At 40.4% G+C, this 20,741-nt stretch overlaps 1 protein-coding gene across 4 annotated transcripts in view; it reads left to right on the top strand.

Annotated features, from left to right (window-relative positions):
- The window catches only part of cadm3 (cell adhesion molecule 3), a 115,254-nt gene that overhangs the window by 78,505 nt on the left and 16,008 nt on the right, over positions 1 to 20,741 (top strand). For all 4 annotated transcript variants that reach the window (XM_086271495.1, XM_086271497.1, XM_086271498.1 and 1 more), the window contains exons 6-7: positions 14,602 to 14,772; positions 15,339 to 15,429. In XM_086271495.1, the coding sequence (XP_086127621.1) occupies positions 14,602 to 14,772; positions 15,339 to 15,429 (262 nt within the window). The remainder of the gene's footprint in view (positions 1 to 14,601; positions 14,773 to 15,338; positions 15,430 to 20,741) is intronic.

Consider the following 20,741-nt stretch of genomic DNA (forward strand, 5'->3'; position numbering starts at 1 on the left):
CATGAGAGTGAGGATCAGCAAAGAGAGTCATCTGATGAAGATGAATTCTTCTCCAGACCAATCTCCAGAAGGCTGCAAAGTGCAGTTGAGCTTGATGGTTATCTTGCTTGTGCCACAGACACCATGGAGCTGCTGCACTCCTTCTCAGCCATCAAAAACCTCTCTCTTAAACTAAACACAGCTCTGCCTGCTTCTGCTGCGTGTGAACGACTTTTTAGCTGTGCTGGTCTACTCTTCACTGCCAAACGAAGTCGGATTGCCTCTGTTAATTTAGAAAACCAGCTCTTGCTGAAACTGAACAAAAGGTTCAGAAAGTAAAGTGTGAAAGAAATGCTAAGACTTTAAGACACTTACCTGCCTGTTGTTCAGTGTATGGGGAAAAGTTTAAATGGTTCTACGCATGTTCAGAAACATTTTTGTCATTGTTTTAACAAACAAAATTCCTCCTTTTATATCTACATTTATTTACAAAACAAGTTACCTTTCTATACCTTGTTCATCTGAAAAATGTGCTTTGAACATAAATATTTATACTGGTGAATCGAGTTGAATGCCTGCTATTGACAACAGAATAAAACATCAGTCTGTTAAAAAGTAATTAATACTCTGAGTAGTTTTTGAGAACAGTACTTTGTACTTTTACTCAAGTATTTTTTTAACACCAGTACTTTTACTTGTAATTGAGTACAATTTAACCAGTGTAACAGTACTTGTACTTGAGTACAAATTTTGAGTACTCTTTCCACCTCTGATAAACAGTACGCTGCGGTGTTTACACTGGTGAATCATCATTTGCCCTGATGCTTTGGCACTGTGTTAGTGTTTGCTATAATTATGGATTGAAAGGACTCAAAAGAATGGACTAAAGCTACAAAGTGAAGGAGTAATGGGAGAGCTGCCCGCCTGAGGACAGATTATCTGGTCCTTTTGTTACAGCTGAACTAAAAGCAGGAGACAGAAAGGAAGGAGATTGTTGCTTTTTAGAAACTGGATTTCTGTTTAAAGGCTCACTTCACCCAAAATACAAATAGATGCTTTTTTCCTGTATGTACCTGTAATGCCACTTCAAAGCATTCACAGCCCAAATACTGCCGTTCTGTTTGATGCCACTGCCATCACAGAGATACACACAATATTGTCCTTGTCACTAGTGCCATTGTATACAGAGAGATAGCACTCCTTTTTTGCAAAGTGGCAACATTTCCATTTAGAGGCTGGAGTGGTGGTCACAAGTTTGCCGGCCAGGCTTGGGACTTTATTTTTAACTTTAATGTCAATTGCTTATTGGATTGTCTTCCTCTTGCATTTTAATTTTGCTTTTACTTCATAATTATCATTAGTAATAAATCTTTGCCTTTTTTTTTTCTTAAATAAAAGGTTGCGGTAAGGTTTAAATATGTCCCTTTCTCAACATAAGTCCTGCATATCATCTAATGATGCTTATCCATTGCTTTTAAATGCAACGGCAATGAGAACAGGCTAGCTACACCAATAATTTTGGTCTTATTTGCCCAGTTTTTGAGATAAACACTGTAAGTGAATGTTATTTTGTTTGTAGCGCTCTATTGCGTATATTAGAGCAGGGCGATATGACCAAAAATATTTATCACGATATACATTTGAAAATTTGCGATAACGATATAACTGACGATATAATTGACACTAGACAAAATACTTTACAACTCCACAACTTTATTAGTGCAAAAAACCCCATCAATGTATTTTCACTTAAACAAGCAGCTGTTTTTTATGTGCATTAAAGTTATATAAAAATATAACAGTGCAAATTCCTCGCTGACAGTTTAACCAAAAGGCATTTCCAGTGGAAATTGGCCGACATATCCTCAGCATAACCATGTATAATATCCACAAAACTTAAAAAGAGGTTATACACACACAACATGGTAATATTATGTTGAAGCACAGTACGTATCACTCCGCGAGGCTCCTGCCTACGATAGCCGTAATGCTCCGACAATCCATCAAGCGGTGCGGGTTCGTAGCTTAGCAAAGTCGTACTAAAACATTTGACAGATTTTCAAGCGTCGTGTACATGAAATCGTTTTGAGGTCAGTAAACACAACCAGAACTCATACATAAGGCACACGGGATTATAAGGGGCACTGTCGATTTTCAGAAAAATCAAAGGATTTATTTTAAGTGTGTCGTATTTTCCAAACAACACAGTAATAACGACGGCCCGCTAGCATGCTCTACCAAAAATAGTACTTTGTTGTGTATCTGATGGACGAAAGCTAAACCAGTTCCACACCACTGAAGTTGCAGCATTTTTACAAACCAATTCTGGTTCATCCGTTTCATTCAACGATCCACTTTTGCTCTTCTCATTCTGCGTCACCGCCATGTGCGTATGTAAACAAAGGCACTTCGCATGCGCGTTTTACCCATATTCTATCGCGATTTCATTTTCCTATCGTTGCCCGGAATTACACCGGTATTACCGTGAACGGTATGATATAGCCCAGCCCTAGCGTATATGTTTCATTTAGAAATTCAACAGCAGCATGTCTTTCCACAGACATGGTGGCGATTTCATATGCTAAAGAAACAGTCGTATCCCCGGGAGTTATGTATTTGCATTGCACATAGCTACACTGCATGATTTACATACATAGTGTTTAATGTCATTCCACAGAGTAGGGAGGCTTTTACACAGCAAGACGGAAATTAAAGGTGTGGAAGTTCTGAGACTTGATAGAAAGAAAGTTTGTATTCTGTGATTTGCTCATTTCACTGTCATCAGAACCTTTCCCAATTCTTGTGTGTGTGTGTCTTAGCTATATGCACATCTTAAATGGCCACTCTAGCAGACTTCTAGTGGAAAAACAGAATGTTACGTGACTCAAAACTGATGCATTCACAATTTGTTCCATTTATGGGCTAAATTCTGAAATACTTCATCCTATAGTTCCCATAATGCAATATAAAGGTGTTGTTCAGACTTTCTTATTCCTGCTAAAGCCACATGGTTGTGGTTAAATAGTCAAATTTTCTTAGGAAGGTTCTCAGCTGAGTGACCCAGAAGTGTCAGACAGAATAACATGTTCCATAACATTCTCCTGATGTTATGGTAAGGTGTTTTTGAGCCTCTGTTATCTCCTGTAGCACTGGATACTGGGCCATCCTTTATAAAAGGTGAGCAGATAATGCTGTCCTAGAATTCAAAGTGACACACTATCAGACGGCGCAGGAACAGAAACAATCAACATAATTGACAAGCTAGAGATCATCATATAATTTACTGCTGTCTCCCTCGTGCCGTAATTTGCTGTTTTGCCAGCTTTTAGGATAATCGATAATTAATTTTACTTCAGAGATGCCAGAAGCCTTAAAAAGGCAATTTTCAATGTAGATAATGTCTTCAGCAGGAGAACAAAATAGGAGTGGACAGCGGGTGAGCAGCATTTCCTAACACAACCATTTAATTTCACCGTTGTTGCTGATATTTTGTAAACCAACATAGTAAAAAAGCATGAGGTGTAATTACAGTTCATTTTCAGGATGTTGTAGTTTTAACATAACAGATTCATGTCAGCAAGCAGCCAGGATGTAAATTTATCTTTGTCAAACTCCTTATCTCTCAACCTTCATCACGTTTCCCACTAAGGTCAAGGAAAACTCATGAGTAAAAACACATAGGCGGTAAATTTTTTGACTTTTTGACTCCAGTCCTTTTCTTTTGAACTTTGCCCTCTTCATTTAGCAGCTTCATTTCCTCCCACTGAAATAGCCCAGATGACATCATTCACCTTGTCATAATTAGGATATTAAACACCATGTACAAAATTACTGGGTCCGTGCCCCTGCCTTGTACAGATATCGCAAAAATTAATGAATTTGTAAAACATTAAGTGTTCCTCGAGGTTTTGCTGAATCACTGATCTGGCTTGGTGAAAGGGTTGCATGTAAAGTATACAGACATAGTTTATTTTGTAGAATTTGGATGAACCCAGCTTTTGAAATGGAGTGAGCACAGAGAGTAATAGAGACACACCAAGAGAGATTTGAAGGAGATCAACTCCATATGAATGATGTTGTGTTTGAGGCCTCGCTCAGCCATCCTGACACTGCGCAACACCAATCAGTCATTGCTGGGATGACACACACTCTGTCACAAACACAAAGACAAACCCACACACACACACAGAAACACAAACCCATTCGGTTCAATACACAAACATTAATAATGGACAGATAATAATCATACACACACAAAGTGCTCATCTCCGGCTATATCACAGAAGAGCACCACGGGTCAGTGTGCTATTATTACAGGTTCTCATTCATGCAGCTGCGGTGTTTGTTTGTGTGCGAGTCCAAGCGTGTGGATGTTGGAAAGATGAGCCAATAGACTGTTTCTCACCAATGTCTGTGACAGCTTCACTGACAGTAAAAGGAAAGATGGAGAGAGATGAAGAGAAGGGAATGAGGGCAGCACAGTAAAGTGTGTGTGAGAAAGACGAGAAAGACTCTTTGTATCAAGTAAGTGACAGCGAGGGGCTGCTGAGAAAACAGTGAACAGAGAGAGAGGTGAATGAATGAACGGGAGCACGTGCGTGTGCGTGCATAAAAATAGACAGAGTGACTGCAAGTATTCTGAGAGAGTGATGGAAGCTGCAAAAGCCGATGTTGACAGAGACAGAAGGAAGAAGAGAGAGCTGAAGGGGAATTAAGAAAACTGCAGAAGAAGTGAGGCAGCTTTATGTCTGAGTGGGAGTAGATTGGGGGGGGGGGGGGGGGGCAAGGATGAAGCAAAGGGGGACCAGTTTTAAAGAAGAGGGGACTAGGGAGCGCAACAGGAGAGGGAAGTAGAAAAGAAGGGAAGACTGACGAAATGGAGAGAGAAATCCAGAAAGAGGATTTAGCAGTGAGTTGAGAGAGCAAGAGAGAATGCGGGTAAGGGAGTGGTAATTGAGAAGAATGAAAGTCTAAGAGCTTTGAAGACTGTATTAGTTGTACTGTGTGAAAGGGCTATGGATCATTTAGTGACATCGATGTATTGGATTGGGGATAATGGGGATTTATGGCGGCACTTAATGCCATACCGGTTGAATTCCAACCTAAATTGTCATAATGCAGAACGTAGGGCGGATGGTGAAGGGTACATGGGCGTGTGTCTGTGTGTAGCAACATAATGGACGAGAAAGGAAAGGTAGAGAAACAGTGATGGAAAAAGTTTTTCAGTTTCTTAAAGTGTAAAAATCACAGCACTTGGAGAAAAGTGGACTGTAGGTAATGATTAATAATGATCATTAATGAGCAGAGTTTGCCTGGTCATGAAACTACTTTTAAGCCTCAGAAAACTATGCATCAAAATGGCTCTAATTCCCAAACAGTTCATGTGAAACTTGTTGAATTAAACCTGTGAATTAAAGTTGATGGTCTGAACTTCAACTACTTTGTTTGATTTAAAATCAACTGCGATAATGTAGAGAAGCAAAATCACAAAAATCGTGTCACTGTCCAAAACTAAATACATGTTTAAGTCTGAGAGGTCTTAGAAAAGAGCCCGAACTGCAAATATACAGGGAGTGCAGAATTATTAGGCAAGTTGTATTTTTGAGGAATAATTTTATTATTGAACAACAACCATGTTCTCAATGAACCCAAAAAACTCATTAATATCAAAGCTGAATGTTTTTGGAAGTAGTTTTTAGTTTGTTTCTAGTTTTAGCTATTTTAGGGGGATATCTGTGTGTGCAGGTGACTATTACTGTGCATAATTATTAGGCAACTTAACAAAAAACAAATATATACCCATTTCAATTATTTATTTTTACCAGTGAAACCAATATAACATCTCCACATTCACAAATATACATTTCTGACATTCAAAAACAAAACAAAAACAAATCAGCGACCAATATAGCCACCTTTCTTTGCAAGGACACTCAAAAGCCTGCCATCCATGGATTCTGTCAGTGTTTTGATCTGTTCACCATCAACATTGCGTGCAGCAGCAACCACAGCCTCCCAGACACTGTTCAGAGAGGTGTACTGTTTTCCCTCCTTGTAAATCTCACATTTGATGATGGACCACAGGTTCTCAATGGGGTTCAGATCAGGTGAACAAGGTGGCCATGTCATTAGTTTGTCTTCTTTTATACCCTTTCTTGCCAGCCACGCTGTGGAGTACTTGGACGCGTGTGATGGAGCATTGTCCTGCATGAAAATCATGTTTTTCTTGAAGGATGCAGATGAGATATTTCTTGGCCCAGTCTTGACGTTTCAGCTTGTGTGTCTTGTTCAGTGGTGGTCGTCTTTCAGCCTTTCTTACCTTGGCCATGTCTCTGAGTATTGCACACCTTGTGCTTTTGGGCACTCCAGTGATGTTGCAGCTCTGAAATATGGCCAAACTGGTGGCAAGTGGCATCTTGGCAGCTGCACGCTTGACTTTTCTCAGTTCATGGGCAGTTATTTTGCGCCTTGGTTTTTCCACACGCTTCTTGCGACCCTGTTGACTATTTTGAATGAAACGCTTGATTGTTCGATGATCACGCTTCAGAAGCTTTGCAATTTTGAGACTGCTGCATCCCTCTGCAAGATATCTCACTATTTTTGACTTTTCTGATCCTGTCAAGTCCTTCTTTTGACCCATTTTGCCAAAGGAAAGGAAGTTGCCTAATAATTATGCACACCTGATATAGGGTGTTGATGTCATTAGACCACACCCCTTCTCATTACAGAGATGCACATCACCTAATATGCTTAATTGGTAGTAGGCTTTCGAGCCTATACAGCTTGGAGTAAGACAACATGCATGAAGAGGATGATGTGGACAAAATACTCATTTGCCTAATAATTCTGCACTCCCTGTAAATTACTGCAGATGGGAAAAAATAGTGTCCTTTTCAATGTAGTGGTTCTGAGTAAAAACTTAATTGAAGTGAAGTTAAACTAGTAAGTGGAAGAAAATGGAAATACTATATCTTAAACCTGAGTATAGCACTTTGTCATCTGAACCACTGAATATGGACACACATGGACACAGCAAGACAGATGCATCCCATCAGCTTCACTCAGTAATTCAGTAACAAGACTAATTAACTTTCTTTCCAAATTAGATGACCTCATATGAACACTTAAATCAGACTTCAGTGCTTTCTCTGGACCTAATCCACTTAAAGATTAAATCTGATGACTGTTTCGATTATTTTAAAACCTTCTACTCTTTCACAGGAAGGCTTTTTGCTGAGCATTTGTTTCTTCCTATTCATAGTCATGTATTTTCACACCTTTGAGAAACTGGAGTCTTATAATCAGCTCAACTGGTCGTGGTGGGGGGTAAAGTACCAGCTGGCATAATAGTGAATTTTAAAGAGAACTTATTCACTAATTTCATTTAGCTCCCCACACTGAACTGAGCTGTTTTTCTTCTTTTTTTAGTAATGGATTAATTTTGCTCGCACCTTTGTCTAAAAAGAGTCACTAAATACTCGTAGCATATTGAAAATAAAATATCATCCTTATGATTCAAGATACGCATTAAGATATTGTAAAGTCATATTGTAAAAAATTAGGTTTAAAAGTGAAAGCATTGGCAAAATGATGATCGTTTTTCCTCCGTTAATGTTTTCAAATGTTAAATTATCAGTTTATTTATTATCAGTGGAATTTTTTTTCAAACAAAAAAAGTCACAGTTTGATTTGATAATATCACATTTTCCCAGCGCAATAATTAAAGGACACCACACAGTCGAGTCTGTCTTTAGCACAAACAAAACAATTTAATCTCACTGGCAGCTTCATTTCTTTGATTACGAAAGCAGCGATTTTGGGACATTTGGTCCATGAACTAATGGATTCATTTAATAATTTTTTCCGCTCTAATCTGGACCTTCTGGTCACAAACACGCTTCTTTAGCCATGAAGTCCCAAACACGCTGGTCACAGTAATTGCTGCATCCAGTTGTTTGATTTTCATAATATGATTATTTTATAGCAGATTGGACGCTTGAGGGTTGATGCATCAGCAGCTCCACCACCTCATCTGCATGGCATCACCACCTTGGGGGAAGTTAGTTTCAAGGATGTGCCGATTGGCCACCTTTTTTTTAATCGAGGAATACGAGTTCTATAGAAAAGTGTCGGTATCCCATGAAATTTTTAGCAGGTGCTGGAGTATCGTTGAGCTTAAATATTAATGAAGCAGAATGCTGCACACACTTTTCCTAACACTGAATATTAAGATTTAGTTTAAAGATTTAGCAGTCATTAAAGGCATTACTTTGATCGTATGAGATGTTTTTGTAATTATTTTGTGTTTTTGTGAAGTATTTTGTGACATTAACTTTTAAACTGTTGTTAATTATAATGAATCATGTAATATATAACGGGCATAAATGCTAGCAGCAGGGTGACTCACAGGATGCCATTCTCATGGAAGGGAATGTGGAGAACAGGCTGAGGTAGGTCAAATTACTCAAGAACTGAACTCTAAATCAGTGGCAACAGTTCTAATGATGTAATTAATCCAAATTTGAAGTTGTTTTGTCTTAATGTTCATCAGTATTGGTCAGGAGAGAGATGCAAAAGTGAGCGTAAAGCACTGTCAAGTTCATGGTTTGGAGCTGCTTTTCAGCCAGTCGTGTTTGGGATCGTGCCAAAACTGATTGAATTATGAAGCCAGAAAAGATTTTGATCCACCATGCAATGCCATCTGGAAAGCACCTAATTGGCAAGAGCTTCATCATTTACTTCATTATTATGAAGGCTACTTAAAGAAATTGCAAGAAAGCTTGCTTAATAGAGTTCAGGCAGTGTTAAAGAATGATGGTGGTTATACCAAATATTTACTTTCAGGCTTGTTGAGATTATACGTACTCTATTTTTGCCTTATATAATGTATTTCCACTTAAGTTTGCACATGTTTTAATGAATTGCTGCTCTTATTTATCACTTTCCTGGCAAAATATAAAGAAATTAGAGCTAGCTCTTACTGTATACCAGACACTTGTGCTGCCTTTCTGTCTGAACCAAGCTGTTTTAGCTCTCTTTGCCACTTTCATTAAGCCAAATGTCTGCTCATTGGTCGCCCATCATTAACAGCAGATTTGCTGTGCTTGGTGTGACCATATTAAGGACATCTCCTCTCATTGATGTTATACAAACCCAAAGATTGAGAACACTGTCTGAAACCACCATAACAGTGAGGGGAAAAGAAGAACGAACTCTGAAGAAAGTTGATGTTGGTTGATGGAGCCAAAAGAAATAGCAAACCTGGATTCGCTTTCATAGTGTTACGAAATCAGTTTCACCCCGGTTCTTTTATTCCGGGACGGCACCGGAACTCAGTAGTCCTTTTTCACAAAACCTTTATTCATCTTCATTCATCTTCATTTAAGCATGCATCTTCTAGAAGGGGAGATGTGCAAGGCCGGTGTCCCTCTGCAAATCTTCCACGCCTTTGTTTGTTACAGTCAGCTTTATAGACGCGACCCCGTCATAAAACCCCCACGGTGTGCTGCAAACTCTGTGTCTCTGTGTGTATGCACGAGCACGTGAGTGCCTGTGTGTGCGCGTACCCGTATGTCTATGTGAGTGCACGTGAGTGAGTGTGCATGTGGGTGCGTCATAACAGTCAAAGCACTGTGTGTGTGTCTCTGTGTACGTGACTTCCTGCCGGTCATAAATGTAATCTCCTCACCCAAGCTACACCAAATTCCTCTACACAACATAGAAAACAGAGTTAACATATTACAAACACTGAGACTCCCACTCTGCATCCACTGGGCCATTGGCCTCTTGTTGTCTTACATTTACAGATAAGGTGGAGAGTCTCCTACAAACCTACTTCTAAGTTTATAACAATTATGAATTTTATTAAAGGTACAAGCATCAGCATCAGCAACCCCCAACTGTAGCTTCCTGTCGCCTTCTATGGCAGGCAGACCCCCAGTGTCCATAAATTCCTTTCTCTCTAAACAATTACACACACTCTCAGGCCTACAACTAACAGTTTGTGACAACAGCTGTGTGCAGATCAACAATGGATCATATATCGAGTGCGGGAGAGAGTATGAGCATGCAGCGTTTAAAGCGTGGAAGTACTGACCTTACTTTGAGTTTGATTCCATAAAAAGTGACAAAAACATTAGCGTCCGTTGTGCGTGGGAAGAAAACTTCTTTTTACACCGAAAAACCCCCCCCTAAACATGCTCCGAGTGCGCAACGACGTAATGGGAAATTCACAGAGAAACTTGCGGATTCTTCAACTGACCGCTGCGTAGGAATGGGTACCGGTATCTGGTGCCAAGGCGAAGCGGTCAAAGTCTGGCTGTACTTCACAGGAAAAGATGCAAACTCAGCAGCCTGCAACAAGTGCTTTAAGCTGATACTGTGATGCTGTGCAAAGGAGGTAACACGAGGTAACACCTCGAATCTGATGAAACACCTGGCGATATATAGCATTTTGTTAAAAGCCGAGAAATGCGCAGATACTCCCTTCACCCTGGCCAAAAAAGGCTAAAATGACCAAAGGAAAAGTGGAAAAGAGGTAAACATGAGAGGTTTTTGGACAAAGTTTGTGTTTGTCCATTGTTTAAGCACTGCTTCCAGCCAAGAGTGATACTATATATGCCCTATAGCTGCAAAGAAGACTAACATTGTTATCTTTTTACAAAAAAACAGCTAAACATGAGAGGTTTCAGGACAAAGTTTGTGTTTTCCATTGTTTAAGTACCGGTTCGAGCACTGTTTAAGCACCGGCACTGTTTCAAAAGTACCGGTTTGGCACCGGTATCGGATAAAACCTAAACGATACCCATCCCTACCGCTGCGGCACACCTGCACCAGAGCACATCTCCGCCTACCCCACTCCTGCTTTACAGGTGAAAATAGAGCAACAGGACCGCTAGTCTTTGATTTTATTTATTTTCTGCTGTGTTTTACTTGCATCTATTTGAAAGACTGAGTGTAAACACAAAAAATATTTTATTTTATGTGCTGGAATGTGCAGAAAATAGGTTTAAATGTTAAACTAATTTCTTCAAGTCAGAGAATGGTGCATATAATTAAATTTTTGCTTGATGCATAAAGTTAAAAGATTAAAACTGATAAAACAAGTTTAAAAAAACGAGACTTTTCCATTTGATTACATTTTGTATGATGGATTATGCAGAAAAAGTAGAATTGGGCTGATAGAGCTATCGCTTTAGTATCTATTCTGGTTGTAAATCGTGTGTTTAAAAAGTAACCAAGTAACTAAGTAATTAATTACTTTTGAAAATAAGTAATCAGTAAAGTAACCGGATTACTTTTTTGGGGAAGTAATCAGTAATTAGTTACTGATTACTTTTTTCAAGTAACTTGACCAACACTGGTACTCACAATAGCCATAATGCTCAGGTAAACTATAGCAACAGATTACTCTCCCATGTTGACCAGTTGCTCTCCAAGATAGATGGACTGGTTCTTATACAGTGCTTTTCTACTCTACTTTCTACAACTTGCGTCATTCATCCATTCACACCCATTCATACAACTACTTTTTTTTTCTATGCTTAAGTGCTTTCTATCTAACATTCACACTCCAGTGAATACATTGGAGTGCAACTTGGAGTTGGGTACGTTTCCTGATGATATTTGGCTACAGCCTGAGTTACAGGCACCCCACCCCAGATAAGCTTTGAATGCTTCCCAGATTGTGGGAGAGACTTCCCTGCTAGAATCCACCCCAATCACAGAGTCATGTAGGCCATTGTTAATAGAAAAAGTACTCATTATAGCAGCTTTCAGTACATATTATATCCATTATCTTGTTCAGGTTTTGAGTTTGTCTGAAGATTTCTGTCTCATCTTCAGTTCGGTGATGATGAATAGAGTTTCATGCCCACAGCAGTCAGAAGTAAAATATTTAAAAAATTTAACAATGACCTATGTTTCCAGAAATAACATCCTAGTTATTCCACTATGAACCACTTTAATTGGAGAAACAGTAACGAGGACCTTGTTTCTGCGGAGAATTTTTTGTTCTTTTTAGATTCGCTCTCTAATGCTGTGTGCACCAGATTCTATTAAAGTTCACATTATATGGATGGAGACAGGAGTCCTCAAGATGAATATCACAGACCAAGGGGACAAAACAAATTGATCTGCATGGATATGCTTATGTGTTACAGTTAAAAAGACTTCAGAGTGTCTCTGTATGTTGCTACAATCACTCTGAAATAAAACAACCAAGACTTGAATTCAAAGGGATGAACAAAGTGTTTTAACTATTAAATAATTATAGCCATTTTCAGGTTCTTGGTAAACTGACCCTTTAGAATATGCTAGCTGATGCATAATCCAATGTAGCAAAATATTTTGCTATTTTCCAGTCTGATTTGGTTATTGCTCTGCTTGCAGCAGCTGACATGCAAATCTGCACTGATTATCTAATAATGAACTGAGGAAATGTGAATTATGGGCAAATGTGCATCACAGCTGTCTAGGGAAAAAGCACTTAAACTGACTGCATCTTGTTTTTTCCTTAATGAATATGTTGAATCGGTACCATGACCCCTTGGGCACAAAAACCGTATCAAAACTCAATTGCACAAATTCAAAAATACTGTACACAAGAGTCAAGGAGTAAACAAATAGGGCTTCACCATTCCCAAGTCTGGTTTTGGAGATCTGTGGTCTTTAATAAAGGCAATATACTGCCTGTATTTGTGTGTGATTTGAGAGAGAGAGAAGATAGTGAGAGAGACAGAAAGTGACTCCTTAGAGTGGCATACGATTATTGAAATGCACCTGGAAAGTAAACGAATTTTCTCTGTGGGTCAGAGGACTGGTCATGGTAATAAAAAGAGAGATGTCATTAGATTCAGTGGTATTTGAAGAGTTCTCTGGGGGAGGAAGGAGAAGAGAGGGAGGTGTCTATAATATCTGAGGTTTTGAGAGAAAGTGTGAGACAGTGGGGGAAAAAAACAAAACAAAAAAAAAACAGGTGTGTGTTTTTCAATCCTCTTTCCTGCCACTATCTCTCTCCGCTGTGTATATGTTATTCATGAGCTTGACCTACATGTGCCCATGCTTGTGCATGCATGTGTGAGTGTGTGCGTCAACCCATGCAGGAGTAAATGATAAGGTTCTGGTCCACTTTCCCAGATTCACCAACCACTTTCACGGTCTGACCACCCAGTTTGATATCTCTTCTTACAATAGAATGCGATTTCTGGCTGACAACAACTCAACTGTGTTTATACTTTCATACTATGACTGCAGCGATGCTGCTGTTGCTCGCTCAGGCGCAGGCACGTCTGCCCAGTTCTTCTTCAGCACAGTTTTTCGTGGCAGCTTCCATGAATTTAAAGGAAAGAAGTATAACAGCTTTTGAAATGTTTCTACAGTATATGCAAATCGGAGCATATTGTTACTTAAAAGTTTTTCTATAATATTTGACCTGTTTCATCATTTTAAATTGAGAAATAGAGCTTCAACAGATTGTGTGGAAGATGTTGCAGATGCTCTTTATTTGCCAGGATAAATTCTTTGCTTCAGTACAGTTGCTTGTCTGTCTACAGTGATGGATCAAATCATATGCAATGCAATCCGTCTCCTAAGCAACAGCGAGCAAGCGAGTCCAAAGAAAGCTGGACTTAGCAGCATTAGATCTTTAGCCTCTCTTGTCCCTTTGGTGTCCTTCAGCATGAAACATCACAGACTGGCCTGGTTAGTAAACATGAGAGTGATGTGTGCAGTTTACTGATGTTACATTGCAGTGGCTGTGGGTGCTGAAGAGAGCTGAAATTTGGAGCTGCCATTGTGCAAGTTTTACCCTTACAGAAAACACATGTGAAGATAGATACAAAGCTTTGAGATGTGTTTTGATTACATGAGAATTTAAAGGAAGTGTTGCCAGAAGAAACAGTTTCCATGTGTTCAACTGTCAATGGATGAGTTTGAGGAAATTCAACCACAACCACAGTAGTTGATTGCAAAATGGAACAAATGTGGTGCTGCAGTTAACAATTATAAGACTATTTTCAAACAGTGGAAAGAAGATGTCTTCGATTGACATCCTATTATTGACAAAGAAGAACATGTGCAATGATTTGGCTTGATTAATCACTTAAAATATGGATCAATTATAAGTGTTGTTGAGTAATTTTCTGTCGACTCACTAATGCCTGCTCTGGTTAAGGTACCATAAGCTAATTATTTTGAACACAAAGATTCTCTGTGATGTGAAGTCTTATTGGACAGAATGATTTATGCATTGCTGAATGAGTCAGCAGGGAAAAGAAATGATGATGACGAGAGAAAACAATGATATTTTCTCACATTGCTAAAATATGGTTTGAAATGGATTGTCAGACATACAGTGTATGCGGAACAAAATGATACATCGCAGAACAAAACACCCGAGGGCACAAGGTAACTGCAAAAGCATTTTTCATTTAATGGGAACAAATGGGGGTCATTGTCGTTCTGCACATGAAACCGCCACATCCTAATTACAGTGCAAAGTGCTTTTCTGTGTCATAGCTTGTGAGTTGTGTGAATTTTTTGTTCAAGACTGCTGTACCAGTGCCAGGTTGAGATGCAGGCGCTCTCCTCCTAACCGTATTCTTCTTGTTCTCTTCACCTCAGGCGGTCCACAGGTGGTGGAGACTGTTGATGGCAACCCCACGTACAACGTGAGCAGCGAGCTCACCCTGGAGGTGAGCGCCAGCGATGACAACACGCTCATCACCTGCGCCGTCAACCACCCCTCTCTTTCTCCGGGGGACAAGAGGAGCGAGCAGGCTCTGCGGGTGTTGTGTAAGTCAACTGGGAAATTGGGGGGAAGGAAGGCAGGTACAGAAGCTACTCGGGGATGGGTGAGAAGCAGTGGAAAACCTCAGACTGCTCTGTTTCTTTATTTCTATCCTGACCTTTTCTTTTATTGGGCAGTATAAGCCCATTTTCCCCTTTTTCGGTTTGATCTTTGCTCCAATAATTCCACATTAGCTGCCTGTAATCATGACCACACAGGAAATTCACCTTCCTCTGCTGGTGCACTTAGCCAGAGTTGAGTCACAGTGAATAAGGAGAGAGGGTTATCATCTAAAATGAAACTATAATTGGAGTTATGGAGTCTGTGTCACTGCTGCCACCCTGTGGGAAATATGACAGTACTGCATCGCCGGTGGAAAGTGATGTTGTGTAAGGGGTTATGTCATAGTGGGAGGCAGAGAGATGGTGACGCCTACAGGATGCAGATGGGAGGAGATGGAGATGGGGATGAATGGGATTGTGCATATTCGCACGGTTACAAGTCTTCTGTTATATAACTTTAATTTGTGTCTCTGTGTATATTTGTGGGTGTGTCTGTCGTACACTTACAGATTCCCCGAACGTGATGATACACCCTGAGAGCACTCTGCCTAGAGAGGGGGAGAAGTTTTCTCTTCGGTGTGTCGGCAACGGCAACCCCGAGTAAGACAAACAGATTCCTCAGTGCTTAAACACATACAGTGCTCTCTGATTTAGCCGGAGTCTAGACACCACTTGCACCCAGTCACACGTACCCCGTTCGAGGCACAATTATTAGTCAGAACAACAATATTTTAAAAAGTGAATAAAAAAGATACTATCCCAAACAATATCCTATATCTGGTTTAACTATGTAGCACATAATGTCATGGTCATGTTTCAGCATTTTCCAGCAGCTTGCGAGAAAACCAAGGCTCTCCTCTTTGCCCAAACTCAATGATTCACAGCTGAAATATTTTTAAATGACTGGAGTGAGTGAACCTTGTCATTGACTGAATTGGCAGTAAAGCTCCTCCCACTTGTGACTGATGGCGCTCTTGTATGCTGAGCTGTGATTCACAGTGTGTCACAGAACAAAGAAAAAAATGATTGTGAAAGACACAAAAACATCACAAAAACGACAATCACAGTGACTCTTTTAGAACCGAAGAATCCCGCTGAATGAGCGGTAAAGCAATCAAGTTGCACTTTTTTTTTTCAAGGTTTAACTATCAGTAACTAATAATTCAGTCCAACATAACAGGATGCTGAACTACCATCTCTCTATGCAACGCTAATAATTGCTAGTTTTGTGCTCAACTGATCCTGACAGGTTAGACCGAGCAACAGGCTGAATTCACTCTTACTGAACTGAAGACAGCAGGCTCACCGCTGAATGTCGACACTAATGGACTCACCTATTGTTGTAGTTACCGAAAAGCTTTTAAAACTAATATGATCAGTCGCTGACAAACAAAAACCCAAAGTTAAAGGTGTTGCAACCACTTAGCTTCACACTTCCACCCTGGTATTAAAGTTGCGTAAGTGTTACTCTGATCTCTACTTTGTGGGCTTTAAAAGCCATGATGCCAGGTATCTGTTGCCATGATGCCAGGTCTCTCTTGGAAATGAGATTTTTAATCTCAATGAGATTTTTTTGCCTGGATAAATAAAGGATTAATAAAAAAGGCAGGCTAAAATGGACTAAATAAAGACGTAACAGTGCTACGATTGGTTATAGAATCATTAGTGGTCATGGTTAAGAGACATCAGCTTTTACTCTTGGTGCGAGATGTCATTGTATTTGATGTCAAAAAATACTTTTTAAGTCGCATTCCTTGCACCTCTTCCTGCTTGCAATGATCATTAAAGCAGAAATATTTTCTAAAATTTCAACATGTGCTACCATTTTTTTTCTTGACAGTTAATTCAGGGTTTATATGCCTTTTGTGGAGTGCCTGTAGCTTTTCTGAAGTAAGTGCAATTGCTTGACATGATTCCTGTCTAGTAAACCCGAGTTCATGACCACATTCAGATAAATGCTGCCTCTTATATAGCACTTTGGCCTGTTTTACTGTAAGATATATGGATGGGAGCCCTGCCTGTAATGAACAGTTCAGGCTGGCTTTACTGTAATCGAAGCTCTCACCCTGGTTGTGTGGAGGACCTCAATCGAATTTTGAGGCATTTTAGAGCAACATACAATGAAACAGACACGCGTGTAAATACTGTCACATTTTCTCACTGTAAAGGTGTCAGGTCACACAGCATAGGTACACAATTGTATAATAAAAAAAGCACACGCACACTCACACTAATTATGCGGGTAACAGCAGTCACAGTAAGTACACACACACACAGAAACACTTGTAAGCAATCAAAAATTAACATGTTCGGTTTCTGATGCCTTCTTGTGCAAATGGTCTCTTGTTCAAACAGGACTTGTGTGCGAGCACACACGGACAAAAACAAAAATCTGCTCAAACAAGCTCTGGTGTGTTCACTGATACAGCGTGTACATGTTTTTTCTGATACCCGCATGCACACAGAAACAAACTGCAAGCCGCGTCTTAAATCCTGCCCACACAAATGCACTTTCCCCTGGCCTTTCTGCATTATAGATGAATCTCCATCGATCTGTAGTTCTTCTCCCTCTTCTTCCTCCTTCCATCCTTCCATCATCACATATCTCTCTGCCGCCTTGTCACTCATAGCTCGTTCGCGCCTCTCCGCCTTGTCATGCCTCCACCCTTTGGTCTCCTCCTCCTCCTCCACCTCCTCCTCCTAACTTCGTCCTTTCCTATAACTCTCATCTATCTCTCCTCACACCTTTTCCCTCTAAACCCCCCATCCCTCCCCTCCTCACTCTCCCTCCCGCTCTACTCTGCTGTCATCCCTTCCCTACTCATTCTCTTTCCCTGTCAGCTCATCACAGGAGTGGCTAGGAAGAAGACTAGCTGGTAAGTTTGATTGGCAGGTGGAATGCACAGGGGGCGGGGGAGGAGGAGGTGACTGTCATTGCATGTACGTGCTGTAACAGGCAGCATGGTTGTGGATAAATTATAGGCAGCATGGAAGCAAGGCATGGAGAGTGTGCCACAGTCAGGGGACCACCAATGCTAGAAATCCATTTGTTTGGGAAACATTTCAACCGTCCACTGAATCATGTTTGTTCTGCATAAGGAATAGTCTTGTTCTGTTATAATAAATGGATCTGCAGTGTCTACTTTGAAATGGCTTTGACAGGGCAAACGTTCAGGGTGCTCCTATTGGGATCACCCACTGTAAAAATTTACATGGAGTACATGGAGAGGCTTTAGATAAGAATGACTGCTGAGTGGCAGTGGAAAAAACACACACAGAAGAAGTGAAGAGAGAAAAAAAGAGGCAAAGAAAATAAAGGTAGAGAGGAAAGGAAAACAAACTGACAGGAGGGGAGAGGTAAGCGGAGAAAAGCGTGGGCAGAGGGGAGACAGAAAGATATGGTGACAAGCAGAGAATGACTAAGACAGAAAGGGGGAGCGCAAACAAGAGTGTGTGTGTGTGAGGGAGAGAGAGGGGAGTGTGCTCAGTTATGTGCACCGCTGCTTGTGGATGAGCTAGTGTCCAATCGAGTCAGATACAGGTTGCCCCTGCAGCTGTCAGTCAAAACCCAATCACTGCAACAACACCTTTCCTCCGACACACCCAGCCACTCAGCTCCCTGTCCTCCTTTTTAACCGCCCGCCCCAATCAAACTCAATGAATGTCACACTCTATTCCAGGATACACACTTTTCTCTCTGTGGTCACATCCTGTCAGGTTCAAAAGAATAACAGCGTATCAAATTCTATACTGTGTTTCCTTGACGCCCAGCGGCAAGAACTTTCTAATAGAAGAGAAAAGGATTTGTGCGCTACATTCTATTATAGTTCCCATTTATTTGATCAGGAACACGGGGTAGTGCTCACAATCGCTTTACATTTCTATTCTTCAAGTCACATAACTGAGTTAATCTCTCCCCAGACTTTTCACTTAACATGTTTACAGCTTAAAAGCCTGACATAACCTTGACCTAATGCTTGCAAGCTTCCTTAAGTCTGCAAGGTTGTGGCTATGTTTAGAAAACAGCAGGTGACACGTTACAAGATTACTAACCTGTGGCTTGTTAACGGACAAGGCCGTCCATGTCCTGTAGTTCAGTTTTCTTAAAAAGACCAAATATTTGTAGCCAAAGCGTAATATAGCTTACAGTACTGTGCAAAAGTCTTGATCCACATCTTATTTCTTTATATGTTGCTAGGAAAATGGGAAATAGGTGCAGCAGTTTATTTAGACATGCAAACATAGATGGAAATGCAGTAAGCAAGGCAAAAACAAAGCTCATACTATAATTCTAATCAGCTTGAAAGTCAATATTTGGTATGACCACCTCTATTCTTCTACATAGACTCTCTCAGGCACACTTTCTTGTAATTTATTCAAGTAGTCTCAAGAAAAAGTTTCTCCAGGCTTCTGGAAGGACATTCAGAGCTCTTATTTGGATGTTGGCTGTGTTTTGTTCGATACTCTGTCAAGATGATCCCACACTGCTTCAATAATGCTGAGCCCTTGGGAGACTCAATCCATGACTGATACTGTTCCATTGTTTGTTTGTTTTTATCCAGGTTTGCTTTTACTATGTTGGCAGTGTGTTTGGGATCATTGTCATGCTGAAAAATGAGGTTGTTGCCAATCAGATGCTTTCCAGATGGTATTGCATGGTGGATCAAAATCTTTTCTGCTTTCATAATTCCATCAATTTTGACAAGATCCCCAACACCACAGTCTGAAGTGCAGCTCCAAACTACGACAGTGTTTTTTTACAGATGGCTGTGGGGACTCACTGTTGTACCTCTTTCCTGACATTTCATGACTGTGCATCATGACAAAAATTTCAACTAAAAATTTCTCATTTGGATCCAAATCCAGGCATGTTATTCACAGATTTTCAGTCCAGTTTTTTGTGTAACTTAGCACATTCATTTGCCAATATCATTTCGAGAACATTTTTGACGTGGCTTCGGCAAACAGGAATCAGCTTAAGGACTAGATGCATCTTTCTGGTCCTGTGTCAGGTCTTCGCTGGATTTTTTCCTATTTTTTAAAGATGTGACTTTTACATAATGTTCATCTGCTGCAGGTATCTTTTTGCACTGCGACCTCTTTATTTGTCCTATACTTGTGCAGTTTCTCAAAATTTTTAAAGGACACGCTGCAGAGATGTGCCAGGTTTTAAGTTAAGCACTGTTGCCGCACAGCAAGAAGGTCCTGAGTTCAATTCCTCCATCAGGCCGGGGTCTTTCTGTGTGGAGTTTGCATGTTCTCCCCGTGTTTGCGTGGGTTCCCTCCGGGTACTCCGGCTTCCTCCCACCGTCCAAAGACATGCAGCTTGTGGGGATAGGTTAATTGATTAATCCAAATTGTCACTAGGTGTGAATGTGCGAGTGAATGTGAGTGTGAATGGTTGTCTGTCCCTGTGTGTTAGCCCTGCGACAGACTGGCGACCTGTCCAGGGTGTACCCCGCCTTTCGCCCTATGACAGCTGGGATAGGCTCCAGCGCCCCCCGCGACCCTGAAAAGGATAAGCGGAAGCGAATGGATGGATGGATGGATGGATGGAACTCTTTGAAAATCACCTTACTGTTGCAAAAGTACTATTTCATGGTAATCACAATGTGTTATCATTGGCATTTTATTTTATATTAAATGAGGCAGCCTGCTGTTTGTGCAACAGGCTGCTAGTAGTTAAATGCATGAAGATTGAAAATAGTTTCTTTTGTTGTTTGCTATGCGTAGACACCGGTTCATCAGAAGTGGCAAAAGTACAGATATTCTATACTGATTTAAATTATTTACTCAAGTAAAGGTGAAAAAGTACAGGCTCTGAAATGTACTCAGAGCAAGAAAGTAAAAAGTCATTTTTAGGACCTCTCTATCAGCTATTTTTGTGCAACTGAACCTTGTGCTATATTAAT

Source organism: Aulonocara sp. 'chitande type north' Nkhata Bay, linkage group LG18, assembly GCF_057382095.1.
Source record: "Aulonocara sp. 'chitande type north' Nkhata Bay isolate Kocher_YH1m ecotype deep benthic linkage group LG18, A_spYH_male_GT1.1, whole genome shotgun sequence".
NCBI classification, from domain to species: domain Eukaryota; kingdom Metazoa; phylum Chordata; class Actinopteri; order Cichliformes; family Cichlidae; genus Aulonocara; species Aulonocara sp. 'chitande type north' Nkhata Bay.